The following is a 24,201-nucleotide window of genomic DNA, read 5'->3' as shown; positions in this document are numbered from 1 at the left end:
GTGAACGGTGGGCACCAAGACGACTCACCGAGGCCAGGGCGGTGGGCAAAATGGGGGGCTCCTGGGACGTGTGCCCAGTCCCACCTGCAGAAAGGAACGGCCTTCCCGGTGCCGGAACTCAGCTGACTCTGCGCGGGGCCAAGGTTGTGCTGTCCGGGGATTCGAGGACACCAACATTCAACCCCGAGCAGGGATGATAAGGCCCATCTTGGGCAAGGGTCCAAAGACCCCTGTGCTTGGAATGAAGCCCGGCCCCCCCACCACCACCCCCCACCCCCGCAAGGTAGGGGACCGAGCACCGCAGGCAGGGGAGGATACGGGCGCCGAGGGCTGGCGGGCCACCCGGCCCGGTCCGCAAACTTTGCGCTGGCCGCCCGTCTTCCCCGCGAGGGGCCCCGGACTCCGGCGCGGCGGGCCGTCTTTGTCGCCATCCAGAGGCGCGGCTCGGGCGCTTCGTCCCCTCCGCCGCCTGCCTCCCCCGCCTGTATCAGGGCCCGCGTTGGGCCCCCGCGGCGCCGGGCACGCGCCTCGGGAGCGCCCCTCGCCTCGGTAGCCCGCGCGCCTGGCTCGGGCGCGCAGCGACGCCCAGAGCAGCAGGGCCGGCGTCCCCGGGCTCGGCGGGCGCGGGCGCGGGCTCGGCGCGGGGCGGGCCGGCGCGGGGCGCAGTGGGCCGGAGCCCGGCGCGGCGGCGGCGGCGGCGGCGGCGGCGGCGGCGGAGGATGGCGCGCGCGGGGCCCGCACGTGGAGGCCGGCGCGGGGGCGCGGGCAGGGCCGGCTGCTGAGACGCGCTGCTGCCCCCCGCGCGGGCGCCGCGGCTTCAATGGCGCCATCGCCCAGGACCGGCAGCCGGCAAGATGCGACCGCCCTGCCCAGCATGTCCTCAACTTTTTGGGCGTTCATGATCCTGGCCAGCCTGCTCATCGCCTACTGCAGTGAGTACCGCGCGGCCCGGGCCCCCACCCGGCCCTCTGGTCCCGGCCCTGGCCCCCGATCCCGGGCCGTGGCTCCGGCGGGGCGCCCCTCGGGCCGCCCGGAGTCCGTGCAGAGTTGCGAGCTCAGGGCGCGCGGTCTCCCGGGTCCCGGCCGGTCCTCCGTTGGGCCAGGAGGACGGGGGTCCGGCACTTCCCGAGGCCGGCGCCGCCGCTGAGCCTCCCTCCCCCGACTCCGGGGCAGGGCCCGGGCGCCAGGCCCCGGGTGGCGCGGCGCGTCCCTACGCGGCGATGCCCGCGGCTGCCCGGCGTACCGCCGCCGCTCCCGGCCCAGGCCCACGATCCGAGCTGAGCCGGCGGCTTCTTGGCCGAGCCGCGCGCTCCGGAGGCGGCGGAGGGTCTGGGGCGGGCGGGTAGCGCTGCCGGGGGTGGCGGTGGAGCGCCCTGCCGGGGGCTTTCCGCGGGCGACACTCGCGCGGGGAACGCGGGGGGACGCGGCGGCCGATTCCGGAGCGGGGCGCCCGGGGCAGGAGCGGGGCTCGAGCTAGGACGCGCGGCTGGAGCTGCTGCCTTGCAGGGAAGCAGGCTCTCCGGCGCTCTCCTAAAAACAGAGAAGTGAGGGGTGGGGTGCCCGCTGCCGCCGGCATTTCGCGGGTAGTGTCCGGGGACCCGAGCCGGGTGACCCCCGTGGGTCTGGCGCGGGGCCGCGGGCTCGGGGCTGGGGTGGCACGGTTTGGTGGGCGCCCGGGGCACAGGCTGGGGCTGGGGTGCCAGTAACAGGCTGGGGTCTGCCTGGGTGCGTCGGGGTGCGCTGTGTCAGGGGCACTGGCTGGGCACTGCGTGAATGGGAGGTGGTCGGACATTGAGCCTAAGGACTGGGGTGGGGGTGAGTGGTCAGTGCTCCAGACATGGGTTCGCGGCTGGTTGGGGTGGGTGGGGAGTGGTCAGCGTCCGGGCATGGGTTCCCAGCCGGAATGGCGAGGGCTGGGGGTGGAGTGGGTTTCCCCCACCAGCCGCCTGGCACAGGGTCCGGGTCCCTTCCCACCCCAGAAGGAGGAAGGGACAGGCGCTGAGGAACACCTGTCATGGAGAATTGCCATGGGCGCGGGAGGCGATGGAAAAATATGGATTCTTTACAAAAAAAAAACAGAGAGAGAGAGGCCAGCGGTGTACCACGCTCCCCGCCACCACCTCGCAGCCCTCCCTCGGCCTCCTCGCTTCCAGCCCGAGCCTTCGCGCTCTCCAAAATGGGACCGCAGCAGGCCATGGAGACCCTGGGCGCTAGGGTGCCGAGTCCTGGGACAGCCCCCGCCTCCAGCCCGGAACCCTGGGGAATCCGTGCTCAGAGCGGGAATGGTGCTGCCGGTCTGAGCCGGCTTGTGCATTTCCCCACAGTTGCCGGCGCGCTGAGGCAGCGGTGGGGAGGGGTCTCGGGCAGGAAGGTTGCTGCCCCGCTGGCACCGCATCCCCGGGGTGCACCCCAAGGGCCTCTCCCCGTGTGTTCCCGGGCTGGCTGCCTGGAGGCGGAGGGGGTCTGGGGCTTGAGGGAGGAGGCCTGTGTCCTCTCCCCAGCTCCCTGCGGCCATCTCGGGACCCTGGGGCAGGGTCCCGCAGGCAGGTAGACTCGACTCCCGAGGAGGTGCCATGTGGATGCACTTCCTGGTGGTGGCCGGGGAGGGGGCACACCCACAACCCGCCGTGTTGGGAGGCGATTTGTGTCCCTGTCCGCGACTGCCAGCCGCTGTCCCTTGCTGGCTCTGGGGACGATATCCCTATGAGAACGCAGCAATCACAGGCTGACTGGGGAGGCAGCCCTCTGGGTGGGGAAAAGAACAACTGCTAATTGTTAAGTGTGTGACACCTCCGCCCATGGCTTCAACACTTCCCACCTCGGGTGCACCGGCCAGGGCCCTCCTTTCTCGCCTTCTGCTCTGCGTGCAGCCTCTGCTCACCCCGCCCCCGCGCCAACACTGCTGGAACCTGAGGGGGACCCTCTCTCTGCCCGTCCTGACACTCACACCTCTGCCAGAGGCCGCCTGCTCCCGGGGGGGTCAGAGTGCACGGCGCCCGCTGCTCAGACACTTGGTGGAACCTGAGGTCCCGTGGGGCACTCAGGCTGCCTTTCGGAAGCCTCCCGGGCATTCTAGAAACAGCTCTTCTACCAGGATGAGGACATGTGGTAAAAAAAAAAAAAAATCTTATTATCCAGAATGGCAGAAATCATTAATAGCAGAAGCTTGGGTTCACCACATTTTTATGGTTGTCTCCATGGAATGCGATAATTGACAATAAGATAACGTTTGTGGACACACCCCATTACACCAGAAGGCACTTGGAGAAATTAAAACCTTTCGGTAAAATACAAAGTAGACATATGCACTTGGAGAAATTAAAGCATGGCACTAAAATACGAAATAGACATAATAATAATTGATAGCTTGGAACATCAGTCTTGGAGGAAAAAGAACCCCCCCCTTCTCTTTTTTAGAATTGATAAAGCAAATAAAATTCAAATGGAACAGTTGCATTTCATTCTCTTTTCCAGTATATCTGGGATGAAGAAGAATAGTTAGCATCCGCGTTTGTAAATTGTTTTTGTTATCAGTCGGGATTTTTATTACCCGCAATGTTGTTGTGTTTTGGAGACCTATCTGTGTCATTAATTAGGGAGACGGATAGCTCACCATGCAGGGTTCAGTTATCCTGCCTGTTCAGTCTGTGCATTTTGCTGCAGCACAAAAGGTGTTCACTTCCTGGCACGGCTGAAAGAAAACTGGAATATTTCCTGGCCTGGTTTTCAGTTAGGGGTGCTCTGCTGTTCTTGGCCCCTGAAAGCCTGGCTTTTTTGCAGCCTGCTGAGCTTCATGTTTAAGGACACGGGCTCCACCCTCCGGCTGGAGGAAGACCTGCAGTCCACCAGTTAGGTTAGTTGCTATAGTGACACAGCCTTGTCATTTTCTCCTGTTGGGGAAGAACTGCAAGGAGAAGCAGAAAGGGGAATGGGGCCCTCGATGGCTTTCTTTCAAGATTCGTACTCCGTGTCTGTGTACATTCCCGTCACAGCAGGACTGGGTGCTCGGCAAAGAGGCGTCCTGGGGAGGTGAAGAGCTCGGATGAGACCCTGAAACTCTCCTTCTCCCTGGTCTGGGGAGACCTCTGTCCTTGCGGCTTGGAAAGCGCTGGCCTAGGTCCTCTTCCCCTTAGCATATCCAGAGCCAAGAGGTCTGTCTGGACTCAGTTCTTGGCTATGGTGGGACAGCTCTGGCCAAACCGGAGTGGTTTGCTTGTATGCCGTGCTCATCCTAAGACCTCAGAGATGCCGTCTCTCGTGCTAGCTTGCAGCATTTGTGGTTCAGTCACTAAGTCGTGTCTGACTCTGCGACCCCACGGACTATAACACACCAGGCTCCTCTGCCCTCCACTGTCTCCCGGAGTTTGCTCAGATTCGTGTCTGTTGAGTCGGTGATGATATCTAACCATCTCACCCTCTGCTACCCTCTTCTCCTTTTGCCTTCAGTCTTTCCCATCATCAGAGTCTTTTCCAATGAGTCAGCTCGTCGCATCAGGCTGTAATAACAATGAGAGGGGAGAGTGGTGAGCGAGAGGCTGCCTTAGGACCCTAAGCCTTGACTCGGTATTCGTGTGCGGCATTTAATCCGAAGGTGAGGAAGGCTGTGCTTTCATGTAGACTGTGAGTCCCCTGTTTGCACGGGTGTGATGGCCAGCCATTCCTAGCGTGTAAGTGTTGGGAGGAAAGTCTGTATTTTAAAGTACAAGGGAGCAGGGTGGGAGAGGCAGTGTGGCTCTGGTTTTGACTTTTGTTTTCTGAATAAATCTCATCAGGATTGAATGGTAGCTTCAGGTTAAATCTCACGTCATGGTTCTCACACAACTACGAGAAGAAACTACAAACAACTTCTGAATTGTTGTTGATCCATTAGAATACCAACCAAGCGTAGGCTCTCTGGTGCTGCGTGTTCTTTACAAATACAATTTATTGCATATTTAGGAGAGATTAGGCCACTTTCCTGCTGTTCACATTTTATTTCTGGGGTTTTCCAAGAGGTAAAATTGAAAGTACTGGAAAGTTAATGAAGTGATGCCATTCAGAAGTTTATTTCTTGTCTTTTTGGTTTTTTTCCCTCCTACAGAGTTTTTTATTTGATGAATTTCTGGCAGGAGAAGATGTGCCCCGTGTATTTCTTTCAACCACATAGAGATAGGTTACCTGTTGGTGGGTTGTGTGTTAGCGGAACTCCATGCTCAAGGATGGGCGTGGGGAGGGGCGGGGTTGCCCCCGCAAGCCAGCCGGGCAGATCGGTGCTCCCCCACCCTTCCCCTCGGTCCCCTAGTCCCCCAGACGGGGCCAGGAGGGGCCGCACCCTGGCAGGACTCCCCCGAATGGCCTCTCACCCCTCGCAGCGAATCCAGGGATCAGCACACACAGGAAGGAGGCCACGTGCCACTGCCAGCCGAGCCTTGGGCACCAGGCGTCCGGGCTGACCCGTGCCCTGGAATTCCTTGCTCCAGACCTGCCCCTCGACATTGCCGGAGTGATATATGGAGACCGGTCTCTGTGGCATGAAGTATTTTCAGGTGACTTTTATGGGCGTAATTATGGGAAAATGTTATGATAATGTGGCACTAGAAAAGGGAAGAAAAGCAAAACATTAAAACCCCCATTTCTTTATATAGCTCCGCAGCTGCGTTGATTTAGAAGGGCTTGTTTTTGCATTAAAGCGGTGGTGCTCTGGAGTTAATGACCTCCACCGCATGCCACCTGTCACCCAGAGCCCTGGGTGCCGGCCGAGTGGCGGGGGGGGGGGGGAGAGCGGCTGACGAGGGGGCCGTGGGGCAGGTTCCCGTGTGCCTGGGGGCGGCCTCGGGCCTGCGGACTGTGTGTGTTTGGAGGACTGTGGCCTGGGCTGGCTCCCGGGGCCGAGAGTGCCTGGGGGGTGGGGGGTCCGTCTGTCCCTGCAGCCTGTTACGCCATCCGTAGGCCCTGGAGCTGGGCCAGCACTGCTCGGCCTGGCCCAGGGCGCCCACAGCGCCCGGGAAGCCTCCAGCGGCTGCCTGCTCCTCCCTCCAGGCGCCCCTCAGCGCGGGTTCCAGGTCCGGGCACTGCAGGGGCGCTGATGGAAGCTCCCAGCAGGCCGCACACTCTGTCTCTGTGGCCCGGCTTCCCGCAAACGTCCTGGCCGCTGGCAGTGGATCTGGGCAGCCAGCCCCATCCCTCCTTCACCCCGCGAACGTGGTGGAGGGCGCCCGCAGGCTTTGGAGCGCTTCCTTATCCGTGATAGCAGCTGGCAGGAGTTGGGCGTGGAGTCGCTTTTGTCTCCACTGAGGCCGGCAGGACTCCAGCTCCCCCGGGGTCTCGCCGTGTCCTCGGCATGGGGCCTGGGTCTGATGGGATGGCGGTGCCGTGGTGAGATGGCCCCGGGGACGCTGCAGTCCTCTCGCGGTGTTCCCGCCTCCTGGTCCCGGGTCCCGCTGTGGGGTCAGCCTCCCCCGAGAGGGCTGGCCTTGGAGGGACTCCACCCGGGGACCCGGCTGTCTTTCCAAGCGTGTTAAAGGAAGCAGGAGGGGTGCAGAGCCAGCCCCTGCATCTCTGCCTCTGTGCGTTCGTGGAGTTGGGGAGTGTGTGGACGCAGCGACGGGCGAGATGGTGGCCTCCTGGGCTCGCGTCCCGGGGGCGCCAGATGGTCCACACCACGTCAAGGCAGCTGAGGAGGGGGCACCCGGTGGGCCGGGCACCCCGTTCTGGGTCCTTGCCCGGCCTCTCTCAGGTCACAGCCCATCCCAGCCCCTCGGCCCCAGGCTCTGGCCCTGAATCCCCTTCCATCCCTGGAGCCTTCCCTGGCCCTGCCCGTCTCCACCAGGGCCCCTGTGTTGAGGACAGCCTCCGGCTCTGACCCTGTGCCCAGCCTCCTGGAAGTCCTTCTCCAAAACACCCCTCGCCATCCTCCAGGTCTGTCTGCAGGACCGTCAGCGGAGTCCCCCTGCACACATCAGCGTCATTCTCGGAGGGCCACTGCCTCCAGGCTGGCCGCCGGGAGCACCCCCGCGGCTCCCCTTAGAATGGAGCCGCACCCTCCACTCCTCCCTGCGAACATCACTCCGGGCCCCTGACCGTCCCCGCTGACCTTTCCTGCCCAGGGAGGTCCTCTGCGCCCCTCTGTCCTGGGCTGGCGGAGTCCTTCTGGGGCCTGCACCCTGGGCTCCCTCCGTGGAAACGTGTGTGTGAGCTAGTTCTCTCCTTCACACCTGGTCTCATGGGAATGTTCTGCTGCCCCGGGGCCCCTCCCGCAGTAACTGCCCACTCTGCTGTCGCGAGTGCAAGGCAGGAACCTGGAGTTGGGCTGGTCTCCGGAACACCCCCGGACCCATGTTGGAGACCTCCTCCTGCAGGAAGCCTCCCTGAGCACGCCACCTCCTCTGCGCGTCCACGTGCTCCGTGTCCGGCGCGATGCCGGCCCCAGCCCCACCCCCGTGTCCCGGTCACAGTCGGCCTCTCCAGGGCGGGGTGCTCAGCTCAGCACCTCTGGTTTCCCGACGGCTGCATAATGGCTTTCCCAGAGAACAGGCAGAATGGGGTCCCTGCAGAGGCAGTGTGGGGAGCCAGGGCCCCGCACTTCTCAGGGCACCCCATCGTCCAGGTGGGTCCTGTCTACCCATCTTGGCATCTCGAATGTCCAGCAAGAGAGGCTGGTTCACGCGGTGGGGCAGGTGCCCCCGGGGTCCTTGCTGACGGCCTGTGACGGGCGGCTTTCTCCTGAGCTCACTTGGGAGAGTCCATCTGACATTGCGGAAAGTCAGCACCAGCCTTACGCTCATCTCAGCTCCCTTGTTACTAAAATCCACTGATGACGGGGTGATGGCCGGTCTTCCTGGCCTGGCTGACCTGACCGTGAGCAGGTCGGCTGGAGCTGGGCCAGGTCCGGAGTCTCCTGCCCTGAGGTACCTGGGTGACGTGGGGCAGAAGGGCATTGCCGGTTCTCCAGGACCTGACTCACATCTTACTGCTGAGCGTTGAGGAAGGTGGTTTCAGAGCACACCCACGGCCTGAAGCCTTGGGTCTGGGGGAACCTGGGCCGTTCTCCGGAGGCCTTTCCTGTGAGGATGCTGCAGAGTTGAAATGCTGATGCGTCCGCGCCACCCTGGACGCCGCTGGACGCAGGTGAGCGGCCTCTGTCTGGCTCTGTCTCTAAATTATGTTTCTCTGTAGCAGCTCCATTACCTGGTAGCACTTCCCCGGATATACTAAATGCCATTAATGGGTTGATAGGGCTCGTGTTAATTAATTGATGCTAATTTATGGTCCTCGCGGCAGCACCGGTGGCTGGAGCAGGCTGGCTGCGGAGCCAGGCCGGGTCTGCCCCGAGTTTCCCTGCATCCGTCACGTCCTACGCACGCAGGGGGCTCTGGGGCCCTGACGGGGTGGCATGCGGGGAGGCGGAGGCTGGCCTGGGCACCCAGCACCTCTGAAACCCTCTCGCAGGCTTAGGCCTCCCGACACCAAGGTCCCAGCGATGTGGCAGCCCCTGTGCCTCTTTACAGAGACTCCGACCGAATCGAGATTAGTGTTCTGTGGTCAACAGAAATGCATTTGCTGGCGGCCGTCGGTGTTCGGTCTGTCTTAGCTCAGTGTTCATCGTAAGGTTCCGGAATGAAAAGGGGGCAGCTTCTAGAGGCAGGGGCAGCAGGAGCCCATGCTGGGTGGTGGGGTGGCAGCCGGCTGCCTCCAGCTCTAAAGCCGGGAGCGTGTGGAGGGGATGCACATGTCTTCACTGGATGCCGTCGTCATGGAGATCTGCAAGACACTCTAGTTGCCATCACCATCTCAGGTGGTCAGAAGGTTTCTGTCTGTGGCACCCTGGGAAGTGGGCAGGACACCCAGAAACCTCTGTCCCCTCAGCATGTCAGCCCTGTCTCCTGGCCATGAGCCTGCCTGCAGGGCCGGGACCCTCAGAGAACAGTCTGCACACTACAGGCACGTCCCTTGTGATCACGGCCCCGGTTTGGCCCCTCAGACCTGATTCCCTGTGTGCTTCCCCTGTTTTCTTGGGGCCATGAAGGGGCAGGCACTTCTGAGAAATAGAGAAGCCTGATTGCGCACTGCTGAGCAGACAGGACAGACCGGAGTGTCCTGGATGGACTCTCTGGGGCCTAGAAAGTTCCCTGGGCGGGCCAGGCCACCTGTGACGGTGGACGCTCCGTGCAGCCTTGTCCCCTGCCGGCTCTGGGCAGGACGCAGCTCTGGCTTTGGGTGGCCAGGGCCTTCGCCAGTCAGATTCTCATCGGAGTGGCTGAAGCTTCAGCACATCCTCTCCTGGGATCAGACAGACACTACACGAGAGGGTCAGGAGCTGGCCCGGCCCTGCAGGGCCTCGTGGGCTCGGACTCAGGGTCCTCGGGGCCCATGTTTGCCGAGCGTGGCCACGTGTGAGCAGGCCCAGGCCTCGTTCCTGTGACCTGGGCTGGTCTGGAAGGTGGCGGCGTCTGCATTCACAGCAGCAGACAGGAGCTGCCCGGAGGCAGGGGCTCTGGGCCCGCCGGCTCCTAGCCGTGTGGGCTCTGCGATTACCCTGGATTGCGACCCGCTCTGGCAGGACCTGGGCTTCCCCGTGGTCATGCTGTCCTTGTTGCTGGGCCAGGGCCTGCAAAGAGCAGCTGCTGCAGGTGACTTACCTGGGCTGACCCTGTGGTCAGCCGTTCACACGTGTGTATGAACAAGGCTCCGATGCGAATGTAGCTGACGGGGGCAGGCGGGGTGGACCTGGGGTGGCCCACCTGCTTTGACCCTGACCTGGAAGACTGGCTCCGGCAGGTGTCCTTACCTGCATGAGGAAAGGTCCTTTAGCAACTTTTTAATCCAATGAAGTTCCGAGAGGAGACAGGTCGTCCAGGCCCCGGGGCACTCATGGCCGACGCCTCGTCTTTCTGCCTGCCTGTAACCCCGATGGAGGCCTCATTTGCCACTGGACTCTCCCCTCTGCGGCGCCTCTCACCCTGCCCCATCCAGATCCCCACATGGAAGCCTGCCTCCAGGGTCCACCCCAGGGTCCCGCAGGAAGCGCCCAGCCTTCCCCAAGCCTGGCAGACTCCAGCTCACAGGGCTTTGGTGACCGAGGCTGGACCTGCCGCGTGCCATCACCCCAGGGCTTGTCCACGCAGTGAGGCTGCCTGGTTCCCACGGGCCGTCCTGGGAGAGGTGGGCACCGGCCCTCCTGTGCCGCTCAGCTTCAGTCCTGGTGGACGGACAGACCACCAGGCACCCAGCAGACAGTGTCCACTTGCTCCTGGGTCTACCTGGCAACCTTCCCAGCTCGATACTTCTCTTCATCCTTCTCTTCATCTTAGAGGAGAGTGGGACTCAGGGAAGTCAGGGGGTGCACCCAGGGTCCCAGTGAGGGTAGGTGGCTACCGGGCAGGACCTTCTCCTGGGGCCCCCAGCCTGGTCCCAGGGGGCCCGGGAGGCTTGGAGAGGGGATGGGTGACGCGGGGGAGAGATCGGGGAGGGGAGCATAGTCACAGCGGGGGCTCCCAAATGGGATCTCGGAGGCCGTTGCGGGGTCCCTCCAGCTGGCAGGCTGGGGCCAAGGGTGTGCACCAGGGAAACTTTGGGTGCTTGCGTGCCTTGCAGACTTCCTGCCCCAAGCCTCCCGTGAGCTCACTGGGCAGGGCAGTTATGAGCCCCGTGCCCCTCTGTGGGCATCTCTGCTTGCAGTTGGGACACACATTTGCCTTTGGAGTTGAACCAGTTGCATCTAGAAAGCCCCAGCGCTCAGGAACCCGCACAAAGTCCATAGCCCTCCCAGGAAGGAAATTTCTTGAGCCGCTGCTGGGTGTCAGACAGGTGCCTGTCACTTCTTGTGCTTCGTGACATCCAGTCCTTCCAGTGGGAGATGGGCAATGTGACTTCCTTTTTATAGAAGAAAAAAGTGAGGCTCTCAGAGGCCTCCCAGTCTTCCCACCGTGACTCCCAGTCTTCCTGCCGTGGGCAGAGGCTGGGAGGTGAACCTGGGTCCGGGACTCCTCAGGCTTCCCAGGTGGCGCTAGTGGTAAAGAACCTGCCTGCCAGTGCCGGAGACATAAGAGATGTGGGTTTGATCCCTGGGTCTGGACGATTCCCCTGGAGAAGGAAACGGCCACCCACTGCAGTCTTCTTGCCTGGAGAATCCCATGGATGGAGGAGCCTGGGGGGCCGCAGTCCATGGGGCTGCACAGTTGGACACGACTAAGGCAACTTAGCACGCACACACGCAGGACTCCTTGGCTCTAGGTCTCGCTGGTGACCTCTGAGACAGCTGCTGCCCCCCGAGGTGTGGGATCGGGCGGCTGCCAGCTGCCTGACCAGGGCCACACCGCGCCTGTGGTGCTGTCTGGGGACTGAGGGCAGGTGTTTCCCCAAAGGCAGCCTAGCAGCCTTGGCGTCTGGCACCACGTCGGCAGAACCGTCAGCCTCAGCATCCCTGGTGCAGACCGCTGCCTCTCCCAGTGGGTCAGGGTCTCTGAGACCATCCTCAGGTTCAGGAAAGCTGTGACAGTCATGGGGATGGCTTGTTAGACTGAAAGGGCCCAGATTAAATCGGCAGGAGGGACAGGTCCACAGAGACACGGCCTCCAGGAGAGACCAGGGTGGCACAGAAGGGACTCAGTTCCCCAGCAAGGACGTGGGACCGCCTGGGGTGTCACCAAGTGGAGCTTACCTGAGCCCTGGGGCCTGAGTGGTTGCTGGGGCCCACTTGACGGGCAGGCTCCAGTCCCCTCGATCCTAACCAGGAGAAAGAGGAAATACGACCTGCGAGGCGGTGGAGAAAAAGGAACCCTCTTACACTGTGGGTGGGAATGCAAGCTGATGCGACTTCTGTGGAGAACGCTATGGAGATTCCTTGAAAAACTAGGAATAAGACCACCATGCGACCTAGCAATCCCACTGCTGGGCATGCACCCTGAGGAAACCAGGACTGAAAAAGTCACCTGTTCCCCGATGTTCATCGCAGCACTAATTGCAACAGCTAGGACGTGGAGACAGCCTAGATGTCCATCAGCAGGTGAATGGGTAAGAAAGATGAATGGGTAAGAAATACACTCAATGGTGTATTACCCAGCCATAAAAAGGAACACATTTGACTCAGTCCTAGTGGGGTGGAAGAACCTAGAGCCTGTTATTCAAAATGAAGTCAAAAAGAGAAAGACAAATACCATATACTAATGCATATCTGTGGATTCTAGAAAGATGGTACCAGTGATCCCATGTGCAGGGAATAAAAGGAGACACAGACATGAGAACCGCCTTTTGGACTCGGTGGGAGAAGGAGAGGTTTTGATGATTTGAGAAAATAGCCTTGAAACGTATACATTACCACATGTAACATGGATCGCCAGTGGGAGTTGATGAATGACACAGAGAATGTAAAGTCAGTGCTCTGTGACAGCCTGGAGGTGGGGGGGATTCAGGAGGGAGGGGAACATGGATGCCTGTGGCCGACTCATGTTGACGTATGGCAAAAGCCGTCCCAGTGTTGTAAAGTAGTTTTCCTCCAGTTAAAATTATTAACTAAAAAGTATGAACTGACCAATTGCCAGTAATGAAATTGAATCAGTAATTTTAAAAAATCCCAACAAACAAAATTCCAGACCAGATGGCTTCCCAGGCAAATTCTACCAAATGTTTGGCGAAGAGTTTATACCTGTCCCTTTGAAGTTATTCCAAAAGTGTGCACAGGAAGGAATATTTAACAAACTCATTCTATGAAGCTAGCATCACCGTGATATCAAAACCAGACAAAGATATCACACAAAAAATTTACAAACCAATGTAATTGATGTACATAGACATAAAAATCCTCAACAAAATCCTAGCAAACTGACTTTAGTGATACATTAAAAGGATCATACATCGTGGTCAAGCGGGGTTTACTTATTTCTCAATATCTGCAAATCAATGCAGATATACCACATTAACAAATTGAAGAATAAAAGCTATATGGTCATCTCAATAGATGCAGATAACTTTTGGTAAGAGGGTTCCCTTTTCTCCACACCCTCTCCAGCGTTTATTGCTTGTAGACTTTTGGATAGCAGCCATCCTGACTGGCATGTAATGGTACCTCATTGTGGTTTTGATTTGCATTTCTCTGATAATGAGTGATGTTGAGCATCTTTTCATGTGTTTGTTAGCCATCTGTATGTCTTCTTTGAAGAAATGGGCTGGTGCGCTGGGAAGACCCAGAGGGATGGGGTGGGGAGGGAGGTGGGAGGGGGGATCGGGATGGAGAATACATGTAAATCCATGGCTGATTCATGTCAATGTATGGCAAAAACCACTACAATATTGTAAAGTAATTAGCCTCCAACTAATAAAAATAAATGGAAAAAAAAACTTTTGGTAAAACTTAACATCTTTTTATGATTAAAAAAAAATATTCTCCAGAAAGTGGACATAAAGGGCACCTACTTCAACATAATAAAGGCCATATATGACAGACATATAGTTCACATCATACTCCATGGCGAAAAGCTAACAGCGTTTGCTCTGAGATCAAGAACAAGACAAGGGTGTCCACTCTCAGCACTTTTATTCAACATAGGTTTGGAAGTTCTAGCCGTGGCAAATCAGAGAAGAAAAAGAAATAAAAGGAATCCACGTTGGAAAAGAGGTTAAACGGTCATGGTTTGCACACAACATACTACTGTTCATAGAATATTCTAAAGATGCTACCAGAAAACTTCTAGAAGTTATCAATGAATTTGTTAAAGTTGCAGGATACAAAATTAATATACAGGAATCGGTTGCATCTCTATACACTAACAATGAAATACTGGAAAAAAATTAAGGAAGAAATCCCACTTGTCATTGTAGCAAAAAGAATAAAACATCTAGGACTAAACCTACCTAAGGAGGCAAAAGACTTGTGCCCAGAAAACTAGGAGATACTGATGAAATACCCTGAAGACGACACAAACAGATGGAAGGATATATCACATTCTGGGATTGGAAGAAGCAATATTGGTAAGATGACTGTACTACTCAAGACAATCTGCAGATCCAGCGCAATCCCTATCAAAATGCAATGGCAGTTTTCACAGAACTAGAGCAAATAATTTTAAAATTTGTATGGAAATACAAAAGACCCTGAATAGCCAAAACAATCTTGAGAAAGAAGAACATCACCAGTCCTGACTTCAGACTATACTGTAAAGCTACAGTTATCAAAACAGCATGGCTTTAGCACAAAAACAGATACACAGATCAATGGAATGAGATAGAAAGCACAGAAATAAACCCACACACTTATGGTCAATTCAGTTCAGTTCAGTTCCGTTGCTCAGTCATGTCTGATTCTTTGCGACCCCATGAACCACAGCACGCCAGGCCTCCCTCTCCATCACCAACTCCTGGAGTTTATCCAAGCTCATGTCCATCAAGTCGGTGATGCTGTCCAACCATCTCATCCCATTCTCCTCCCGCCTTCAGTCTTTCCCAGCATCAGGGGACTTTTCCATTGAGTCAGTTCTTCACATCAGGTGGCCAAAGTATTGGAGCTTCAGCTTCAGCATCAGTCCTTCCAATGAATATTCAGGACTGATTTCCTTTAGGATGGACTGATTGGATCTCCTTGCAGTCCAAGGAACTCCCAAGAGTCTTCTCCAACACCACAGTTCAAAACCATCAATTCTTCTTCACTCAGCTTTCTTTATGGTCCAACTCTCACATCCATACATAACTACTGGAAAAACCAAACTTTGACTAGACAGAGCTTTGTTGGCAAAGTAAAGTCTTTGCTTTTTAATATGCTGTCTAGTTTGGTCATAGCTTTTCTTCCAAGGAGCAAGCGTCTTTTAATTTCATGGCTGCAATAACCATCTGCAGTGATTTTGGAGCCCCCACAAAATAAAATCTGTCACTGTTTCCATTGTTTCCCCATATATTTGCCACAAAGTGATGGGACCAGATGCCATGATCACAGTTTTCTGAATGTTGAGTTTTAACCCAACTTTCTCACTCTCCTCTTTCACTTTCATCAAGAGGCTCTTTAGTTCTTCACTTTCTGCCGTAAGGGTGGTGTCATCTGCGTATCTGAGGTTATTGATATTTCTCCCGGCAATCTTGATTCCAGCTTGTGCTTCACTCAGTCTGGCATTTTGCATGGTGTACTCTGCATATAAGTTAAATAAGCAAGTTATATACTCCTTTCCCAATTTGGAGCCAGTCTGTTCTTCCATGTCCAGTTCTAACTGTTATTTCTTGACCTGCATAGAGATTTCTCAGGAGGCAGGTAAGGTGGTCTGGTATTCCTATCTCTTGAATAATTTTCCAGTTTGTTGTAATCTACACAGTCGAAGGCTTTGGCACAGTCAGTAAAGCAGAAGTAGATATTTTTCTGGAACTCTTTTGCTGTTTCAGTGATCCAGCGGATGTTGGCGATTTGATCTCTGGTTCCTCTGCCTTTTCTAAATCCAGCTTGAACATCTGGAAGCTCATGGTTAACGTATCATTGAAGCCTGGCTTGGAGAATTTTGAGCATTACTTTGCTAGCATGTGAGATGAGTGCAATTGTGTAGTAGTTTGAGCATTCTTTGACATTGCCCTTCTTTGGGACTGGAATGAAAACTGACCTTTTCCAGTCCTGTGACCACTTCTGAGTTTTCCAGATATGCTGGCATTTGAGTGCAGCACTTTCAGAGCATCATCTTTTAGGATTTGAAATAGTTCAACTGGAATTTCATCACCGCTGTTAGCTTTGTTCATAGTGATGCTTCCTAAGGCCCACTTGACTTCACATTCTAGGATGTCTGGCTCTAGGTGAGTGATCACACCATCGTGGTTATTGGGGTCATGAAGATCTTTCTTGTATAGTTCTTCTGTGTATTCTTGCCACCTCTTCTTAATATCTTCTGCTTCTGTTAGGTCCATACCATTCCTGTCCTTTATTGAGCCCATCTTTGCATGAAATGTTCCCTTGGTATCTCTAATGTTCTTGAAGAGATCTCTAGTCTTTCCCATTGTATTATTTTCCTCTATTTGCACTGATCACTGAGGAAGGCTTTCTTATCTCTCCTTGTTATTCTTTGGAACTCTGCATTCAGATGGATATATCTTTCCTTTTCTCCCTTGCCTTTAGCTTCTCTTCTTTTCTCAGCTATTTGTAAGGCCTCCTCAGACAGCCATTTTGCCTTTTTGCATTTCTTTCTCTTGGGGATGGTCTTGATCACTGCCTCCTGTACTATGTCATGAACCTCCATCCATAGTTCATCAGGCTCTCTGTCTATCAGATATCATCGTTTGAATCTATTTGTCACTTCCACTGTATAATTGTAAGGGATTTGATTTAGGTCATACTTGAATGGTCTAGCGGTTTTCCCTACTTTCTTCAATTCAAGTCTGAATTTGGCAATAAGGAGTTCATGATCTGAGCCACAGTCAGCTCCTGGTCTTGTTTTTGCTGACTGTATAGAGCTTCTCCATCTTTGGCTGCAAAGAATATAATCAATCTGATCTCAGTATTGACCATCTGGTGATGTCCATGTATAGAGCCTTCTCTTGTGTTGTTGGAAGAGGGTGTTTGCTATGACCAGTGCGTTCTCTTGGCAAAACTCCATTAGCCTTTGCCCTGCTTCATTCTGTACTCCAAGGCAAAATTTGCCTGTTATTCCTGGTTATCTCTTGACTTCCTACTTTTGCATTCCAGTCCCCTATGATTAAAAGGACATCTATTTTGGGTGTTAGTTCTAGAAAGTCTCGTAGGTCTTCATAGAACCATTCAACTCCAGCTCCCTCAGCATTACTAGTCAGGGCGTAGACTTAGATTACCGTGATATTGAATGGTCTGCCTTGGAAACGAACAGAGATCGCTAATCATCAGGGAAATGCAAATAAAATCAGAGTGAGATACCCCCTCTCACGTGTCAGAGTACTTATCACCAGACAGAGCACAAATAACAAATGTTAGTGTGGACGTGGAGAAAAGGGAATCCTTCTACGCTGTTGGTGGGGATGAAAACTGGTGCAGCTACTGTGGAAAAGAGCATGAAGTTTCCTCAGAAGACTAAAAATGGAACTACCATATGACTCAAAAATCCTACTCCCGGGTATATATCTGAAAAAAAAAACCCAAAAAACCACTAATTTAAAAAGACACATTCACCCCAATGTTCATAGCAGCATTATTTATAATTGTCAAGATATGGAAGCAGTTAACAGTTGAATGAATAAAGATGTGGCACATACATATACACAATGGAATAGTACTCAGCCATAAAGAAGAATGAAGTAATGCCATTTGCAGAGAAATGGATAGGTTTGGAGGGTATTGTGTTCGGTGAAATGTAAGACTGAGAAAGACAAATACTGTATGATATGACTTTTATTTGAAACCTAAAAAATACAACCGGTGAATGTAACAAAAAAGCAGACTCACAGATACAGAGAAGCAGCCGGTGGTTGTCAGTGAGGAGAGGGAAGGAGCGGGGGCAGGATCGGGGGAGGGAAGAGGGAATCCAAACCGCCCGGTGTGCGAGAGGCTGGAGGGTGTGTCGTACAACATGGACCAAAGAAATAAAACCTGGGTCCTCGGGCCATCCTCCCCTACGTGAGCACGGGCACGGCTGCCGTCTGTTGTGGGGTGACACCCAGCACTTCCTGGGGTGGCCAGGAGCCTGCATTCACTGGGAGCCGGAGGTTGCAGCGTCTTGGGAACTGGGAGCAGCCGGAGCTGCCCTGGAGGGAGCCAGCTGGCCAGCGGGCAGCCTTGGGGCGCGCTGGGCGTGGTGCTCCCCGGCCCCGTCACCCCAGGAGCTTTGGTTTTGTGCCCGGTGCGGGCTTGGCATCTCTGGCTCCTGCCCTGGCTTAATCGGCTGGGGGGCTCAGGCTTCAGGAGGTGGTGCCGTCCAGGGTCCAGCCCTCCTGGGTGCCTTTAGGCCCGAGGGGCCTGTCGTTCCTGGGGAGACAGTTGGCAAAGCCCCGAGGGCCATCCTGCTGGAAGATGGCTCGATCCAGCCGCACCTGGGCCTGCAGAGAAACTGTTCATCGTTGTGAATTTCACAGCATGCGCTTCCTGAGGCCAAGTCACGCTCAGTGCTGACCCCGGGATGGTAGGGACCCTGCCCGGCCAGCTCGCTTGCTAGGCCCGCTGGACCCCTGGAGCTCTGAGCGCCGACCATGAGGCGGGCTCGTGAAGACCCTGAGTGGGTGTCGTGGGGTCTCGGGACGGCCCCTGCCTGTGCGGGTGCCAGGGGCCGATTTGCTGGGGGTGCGGGACGGGAAGCTGCCTCTGAGTGCCTCCTCCCCGACCCCCTGTGGTGGCCGCCGTCGGGTCTCTCGCAGCTGGGGGCTCCCGTAAGTCCTCAGGTGCTGTGTGGCTCGGGGAAGGGAGAGGTGTGTCCGCTGGGTATCCCCAGGCTGCAGCTGGTGGTGGAAGGGGCGGGTGCCCCGGGCCCAGCGTGGCTGGCGGGCTGCAAGGAGCTGACCCGGGGTGGTGGGCGCGGTGCAGGCTGGACGTGGGGAAGGTGGCTGGGGCCCGCCCGCGCACGCACCTGCACCCGTGTGGTCCAGGCGGCAAGGTGACCCGTGCCTTCCCTCTGCTCCGTCTCCCTGTGACGGCCGCCCCAGCGGGAAATCGTCCCTTGCTCTGCTCCCGGAGACAGGCGGTCATTTCAGAGGAGGCGACTTTAATAGAGACCTGCAGGGAAATGACGAAGTCTGAGATGAGGACAGTGTCAGAACGCAGATGGTTTGTAGAGTGTGTGTATGTGTATACATCTGTGTGTCTGTGTGTGTCTGTCTGTCTGTATGTCTGTGTGTGTGTCTATATGTCTGTGTGTGTGTCTGTGTGTCTCTGTGTGTGTGTCTGTGTGTGTGTGTCTGTGTCTCTGTGTGTGTCTGTCTGTGTGTATGTCTCTGTGCACAGGCACAAGCGTGGGTCCTAACACAACCCCTCTCCATGTGCCCTTCTTCCCTCCAGTGGGTCCCCGGGGCCCAGCACCTGCTCACCTTCCTCTCCTGACCGGGGACCGGAGGCTTCCCCAGCCCGGAGGTCAGCCTGAGGACTCAGCAGGGAGGCCGAGGAGGCTGAGACCCTGACTCGGAGCCGAGTCCGAGCCGCGGCTGATCCCGGGCCCTGGCCGAGTCGGCCTCTGTGGTCTCTGCGCTGCCTCTCCCGGGGGCCCACACGTGTCTCAGCGTGGTGCCCTTTAGTCCTGTCAGGGCTCGCTGTGTGGACAGCCTCATCTGTCTGCCGACCTCTGGCCCGGGGATGCTGGGGGCCGTTGGGAGGGAGGTTTGGTCTGGGTGGGCCTGGTGTGGACAAGGGCTCACAGCTGCCTGCCATGGGTGGGGCAGGATGGAGGGAAGACCCGGCCCTCCTTCCCTTTCATGAGGCGCTCGGCTCCAGGGGGATTGCGCCCCTTCTTGGATGCACCTTGTTGACCTGAGCTTACAGCAGACCTCAGGGACTTTCCTGCGCCCCGGGCAAGGAACCCCATGCGGACCGAGTCACGGGCATCTGTGTGCACAGGCTCCAGACGGAGTGAACACATGCTCTTCTGGACTTCCAAATTGCAAAGTTTTCATCTCAATTAATGCAACAATAAGCTCAGAAAGGTGGCAGTCGGCATTAGAAAATTAAATGACACCTTCCTGGCGTCTCACGTTGGTGAGAAGGCCAACTGATTATTTTTATATTACAGTCCCCAGGCATTGTCAAATTGATTAATAAATTCGCTGAAAACACGTTACCTCTTAATAAATTTAATTCGGGCTGTTGGGGATAACTTTCCTGTGACCTCTGAGTGTGGGCTCTCTGGGCGCTGACAGTGGGAGCGTGAGCCTGCCTGGCAGCCATCTGTCATCCTACAGGAGTGCACAGGAGTCTGTTCCATCAGCCCCGTCTCCCCGGACATGGCCCAGGTCTCAGGGGCTGTTTGGATCTCCCTGGGTGACTTCCAGGCTGGGCAGAGCTGGAGCCTGCAGGGCCGGGTGACTCCTCCTAGCTGAGACTCACTGGCCCAGGCAAGGGGAGCCCCTGAAGTTGAGCCCAGAGCTCAGCCCTGAGCTTTCTGGCAGACAAGACAAAAGGGGAAAATCCACTGGGTTTAGGGCTCTGAGTGTCCATTAGGGATTCAGCTCAGAAGGTTGAGATGACGCCAACAGGGCTGCCAGCTGCCGGCTATCACACTGGCTGTTCCGGCATCCCGGTGACTCACCCTTCAGCCTCCAGAGCTGGGTGAGGTGGGCAGTGTTGCTCCCAGTCTTAGGCTGAAACCAGAGAGGCCCAAAGAGGGGCCTCTCACGGGGCAGGGTGGATGTGACCCCGAGAGAGGGGTCAGGCCCTCCCAGGCCGGGGAGCCGCGGGGCAGACCTGCTCTGGGTTGGTGAGACTCCAGCACGGCGGCCACGCGGGGATGGACCCCCCAGACTGCAGCTTCCGGTGCTGCCAGGGCCCTGCCTGACCCTTCCTGGGCCATCTCCACCCCACCGTCTGGCACCTGGGCATCAGGCCGGATGCCCTCGTCTTCCCCCACCGCCACGGGCCCATCACCCGTTCTCTGGGACTTTGGGCTCCTTCCCAGGGGTCGAACTTGTCAAGGTCGCTGTTGCAGTTGCCAGCCACTAGGCCTTCCGAGGCCTCGAGGTACCAGGGCTCGGCTCATCCGGCCCCTCCCCGGCCCTCCCCACTCCCCACTCCCCATGGGCGCTCCTGCCTGTATGCAGCCAGCCTTGTTCTTCCGGGCTGGCCTCTCTGTCATCCATCTTGGGAGCACTGCCCACCCCTGCCAAGCCCCATCTTGTGGCCTGGCGGGGGAAATGGGTTGGGGCCACCCGAGGGCTCTGCCAGCCTGTGGACAGGCATGCGTCCTCTGGGGGCTGAGTGCAGAGACCCCTCCCTGCCCAGGACAGCCAGGCGGCTGACCTCCCGCGTCCAGCCTCACGCCCCAGGCCCCCCTCCAGGCCTGCCCCCCCGCGCCCCCCGCTGCGTCCCCAGCAACCTCGGCCCTGACCCTCCGCACTCCCCGCCGCGTCCCCATTGATCTCGGCCCCGACCCCCCAGGTGAGGTGGGCGAGGTGGGCCGCCGTCAGCGCTGCGTGTGCCGCCCGAGGACTGATGAGACCAGATGGCGCTGGGCCCCGGGTGGGGGTGTGGAGTCGGTTGTACATTTAAGTCGATCAGAGTCAGGTGGCACGGTGTGTGCTGGTGGAGATTAGGAACCTTCTACGCATGTACGAGCGGCCCTTCCGGACCCCTTCCTGGTGACGGGCTCACAGCTCTCGGGCCGCTTCGTGTGGGCTGTGCCCGGGCCCCTGTCCCCAAGACCTCGGGGCCATCTGGGTTGGATGTCCTTTAAGCCGGCAGAGTACCCCGCGTGGGCGTCACCGCCATGGGTGACCTTCAGGATGGAGGCCATGCGGAGCTGGCAGGCCTTTCCTGGCCGGGCCCAGGGACCCCGGGGATGGCTGTCTCCGTGGTGACGTGCCGACAGCCTGTGGGCCTTCTCTGTGCGCGGGTGTCCTCCTGTTTTGGGGCCGTGTCCCCGGCCGGGGGGCTTTGAGCTCGGGCAGTGCAGATGTTCAGTCAAAGAGGGAGGGGAGGCCCCCCCAAGAGGCCGGAGCTTTATCTGGGGGCGGTGGCTGCAGCCCGGCCAGGCCCCCCGGTCCCCCACCCCCTGCGTCCCAGCAGCGCGCATGGCCCCACGGATGGTGTGCTGGGGCACGGGCGCGTGTCAGACCCTGCTGGGGGGCCGCGGGGGCCCCGGCAAGTGTGTGCTCCTCATCCAGGCCTGCTCCGCGGCAAGCGGGCCTCCCTCCTGCTCTCTCAGGGAGACTCTGGCTGCTCTGACGGCCTTTTAAAATGTTCCCTTGTCTTACTTTTTATTGAGGTGAAACTCACATAACAGACCCAACCGCTTTCCGCGCACGTTTCGTTGGCATTCCGCGTGTCCTGCCACCGCCGTCGCCATGACCTCCAACGCCCCAGGAGGAAACCCCGGGCACTCTAAGCAGGCACTCCTGTCTCCCCCTCTGCCCACCCCGGGAACCCCCAGACTCACAGCTTGGTGACGCAAAGCCCGAGAGACCCTCGGTTCCTCACAGTTGGAGGCTCACAATCACGGAAACCAAGACCTTGGCGTTGACCCGGCTGCCCAGACACGCGGACCGTGGGAGGAATACGGGGCATGGTTGTGCTGGGGGCGTCCGACAGGCCACATCACATTGGCATCGGCCACTGCCCCGGGGGGGGGGGTGCCCAGGCCCGCCTGCAGACAGCAGATGCACGGTGGAGGCACCCCGTGACCCACCCCCCACCCCCAGGGTGCACGCCTGGCCCTGCTTCCCGCCTCCCTGCCCAGATGTCGGCCGTGGGCCGGGCTCCCCGCGCTGCCACAGCAGCGAACTCCGACCTGGCTCCAGGCCCGGGCCAGCGCCGTGACTGCTCCTGGGGAGCCCAGCATGCAGACGTCCGGGGCTTCTGCCCAGCGGCTTGGCGCCGGGCCGCCTGGGGGCCCTGAACCGTGTCCCGGTGGAAAGCAGCCCGTCGCTGGGGAGCGGTGGCCCCCAGGCCTCTGCCGCCTGGGCACCCGGATGCCCCACCCGAGTGGCGGCAGTGGGGCCTGCCGCATGACCCCCGGGGCCGGGGCCCTCTGCCCTGGCCAGCCCGGGGCGGGCCTGGGGGCCCAGGCGGCCCCCTCCTCAGTGCCACCTCTCCCGGCCTGCCTTCTGTGGGCAGGCTCGGTGGGGGTGAAGCCTGGCAAAGCTCACTCTGTTTTCCATCCCAGCGGTGCCCACATGTGACCGCGCAGGGGACAGTGCCCGTGAAAAGCCCCTTTGTCTGGTCTGGCTAATTAAGAAGTAGCAGCAGGCCTCGAAGGGGGCCCAGCCCCAGGTCCTCTCTGGACGTCAGCCAGGGTCCCGAAGGGCTGGACAGGCACGGCCAGGGCCTGAGCAGGATTCCCGGAGAATCTTCCAGGCACGCCCGAGCGTCCTGCCGCCTCCGGGGGCCTCCCGGCCCCGGTCAGTGAGTGGCTGCCTCCTCTCCTCCAAGCCCGGACGCCGACGCGGTCCTGGGAGTAGGCCCAGCGTCTGAGGCCACTGCTCCATGCATACTGGAAGCCCAGGCCGGGCACCGCGCCCGAGGCCCCATGCTCCTCTCTGGGAAACCGGGCGGGCTCGCCTCAGAGGCCGCAGGGCAGAGGCTGCTCCCAGGCCCTTGCCATGACCCTCGAGGCGCGGACCACCAGCAGGGCCGCCGTCTCTGCACTGCATCTGCCTGATGTGGTCCTGGTGTGCTGACCCCTGACCCCAGGCGTCCCTTCCCGCTCCCGTCTGCTCAGCGTGTGCACCCAGGGGCGGGGACCAGGGACTTCGGCGAGGCTCGCGTGGCATCCGTGGCGGTTGCTGGGGGTCCCACCTCCCGCTGTGGCCTTTGGGAGTGGCAGGGCCGTGCGCCGCTCGGAGGGCCTGCCCAGGGAGCCCAGCCTTTCTCCCCTGCCTTCAGTTGTGGCCAAAGCTGAGGATGGGCCGACAGATCCTGATCTGCTTGGAGATGAAAGGCCTCCGACCTCGCGGAATCCGCCGGACACACACGGGCTCTGGCGCTTGGGCCCCGTGACCCACAGGCTCCTGGAAGCTTGTCCAGCCCTCAGCTTGCAGACGCAATGACGGGACTGGGTGAGCTACTCGCCCTCTGGGACCTCGGTGTACCGGTCTGTGTAATGGGAGCAGGAGTCCAGGAGCACTTTTCCCCAAGGCTCACCTCCTGGCCTCAGCAGGTTAACAGAGGTGAGTGCTGGGCTCAGCACGCCCCGTCTCACCTGAGTGGCAGCCCAGCCGTGTCCCCACCAGCTCCATCACTGCCGTGACCTTACCAGACCTGGGGTCCCTGCAAGAGTGCCTGGCTGTGGACGGGATGACCCTGGGACCCCTCCTGCTGGACCCGCCTCCTGCTTGGCCCCGCACAGTCCTGTCCAGGAATTCCTAAAGCCTCCAGGGTCTTCCGGAGGCCGGGTGGGCTGGCTAGGTGGCGATGGCCTCTGTGCAGATGAGGAAGCTGAGGTCCCCAGTAGAAAGTGATTCCCCAGGCACTCTAATAGACCCGCCCAGGGTCTCCCAAGCCTCTGCGGACAGTCACCTGAAGTGACCAGGACTGTCACTGCCTTCCCCAGGGCAGTCTGCGCCCCGGTCTGCAGAGCAGGCCAGGGGTTGCCTGCGATGGCCCAGACCTTGTGCAAGCTACAGGCTCTTAGGGGCTGACCCCAAGCTGAGCGCCCTGGGGTA

General features: G+C 58.4%; 1 protein-coding gene across 1 annotated transcript in view; it reads left to right on the top strand.

The window, feature by feature from the left end:
• Positions 1 to 675: 675 nt before the first annotated feature.
• TAFA5 (TAFA chemokine like family member 5) overlaps positions 676 to 24,201 on the top strand; it is a 173,460-nt gene continuing 149,934 nt past the window's right edge. Inside the window, exon 1 of the mRNA XM_043882177.1 lies at positions 676 to 932. Coding sequence (XP_043738112.1) covers positions 821 to 932 — 112 coding nt within the window. The 5' untranslated portion in view covers positions 676 to 820. The remainder of the gene's footprint in view (positions 933 to 24,201) is intronic.

The sequence above is a fragment of the Cervus elaphus genome, chromosome 22, assembly GCF_910594005.1.
Source record: "Cervus elaphus chromosome 22, mCerEla1.1, whole genome shotgun sequence".
Lineage (NCBI taxonomy): Eukaryota > Metazoa > Chordata > Mammalia > Artiodactyla > Cervidae > Cervus > Cervus elaphus.
Note: the sequence above shows the minus strand (reverse complement) of the source record. Positions and strands in the feature narration are given on the sequence as shown.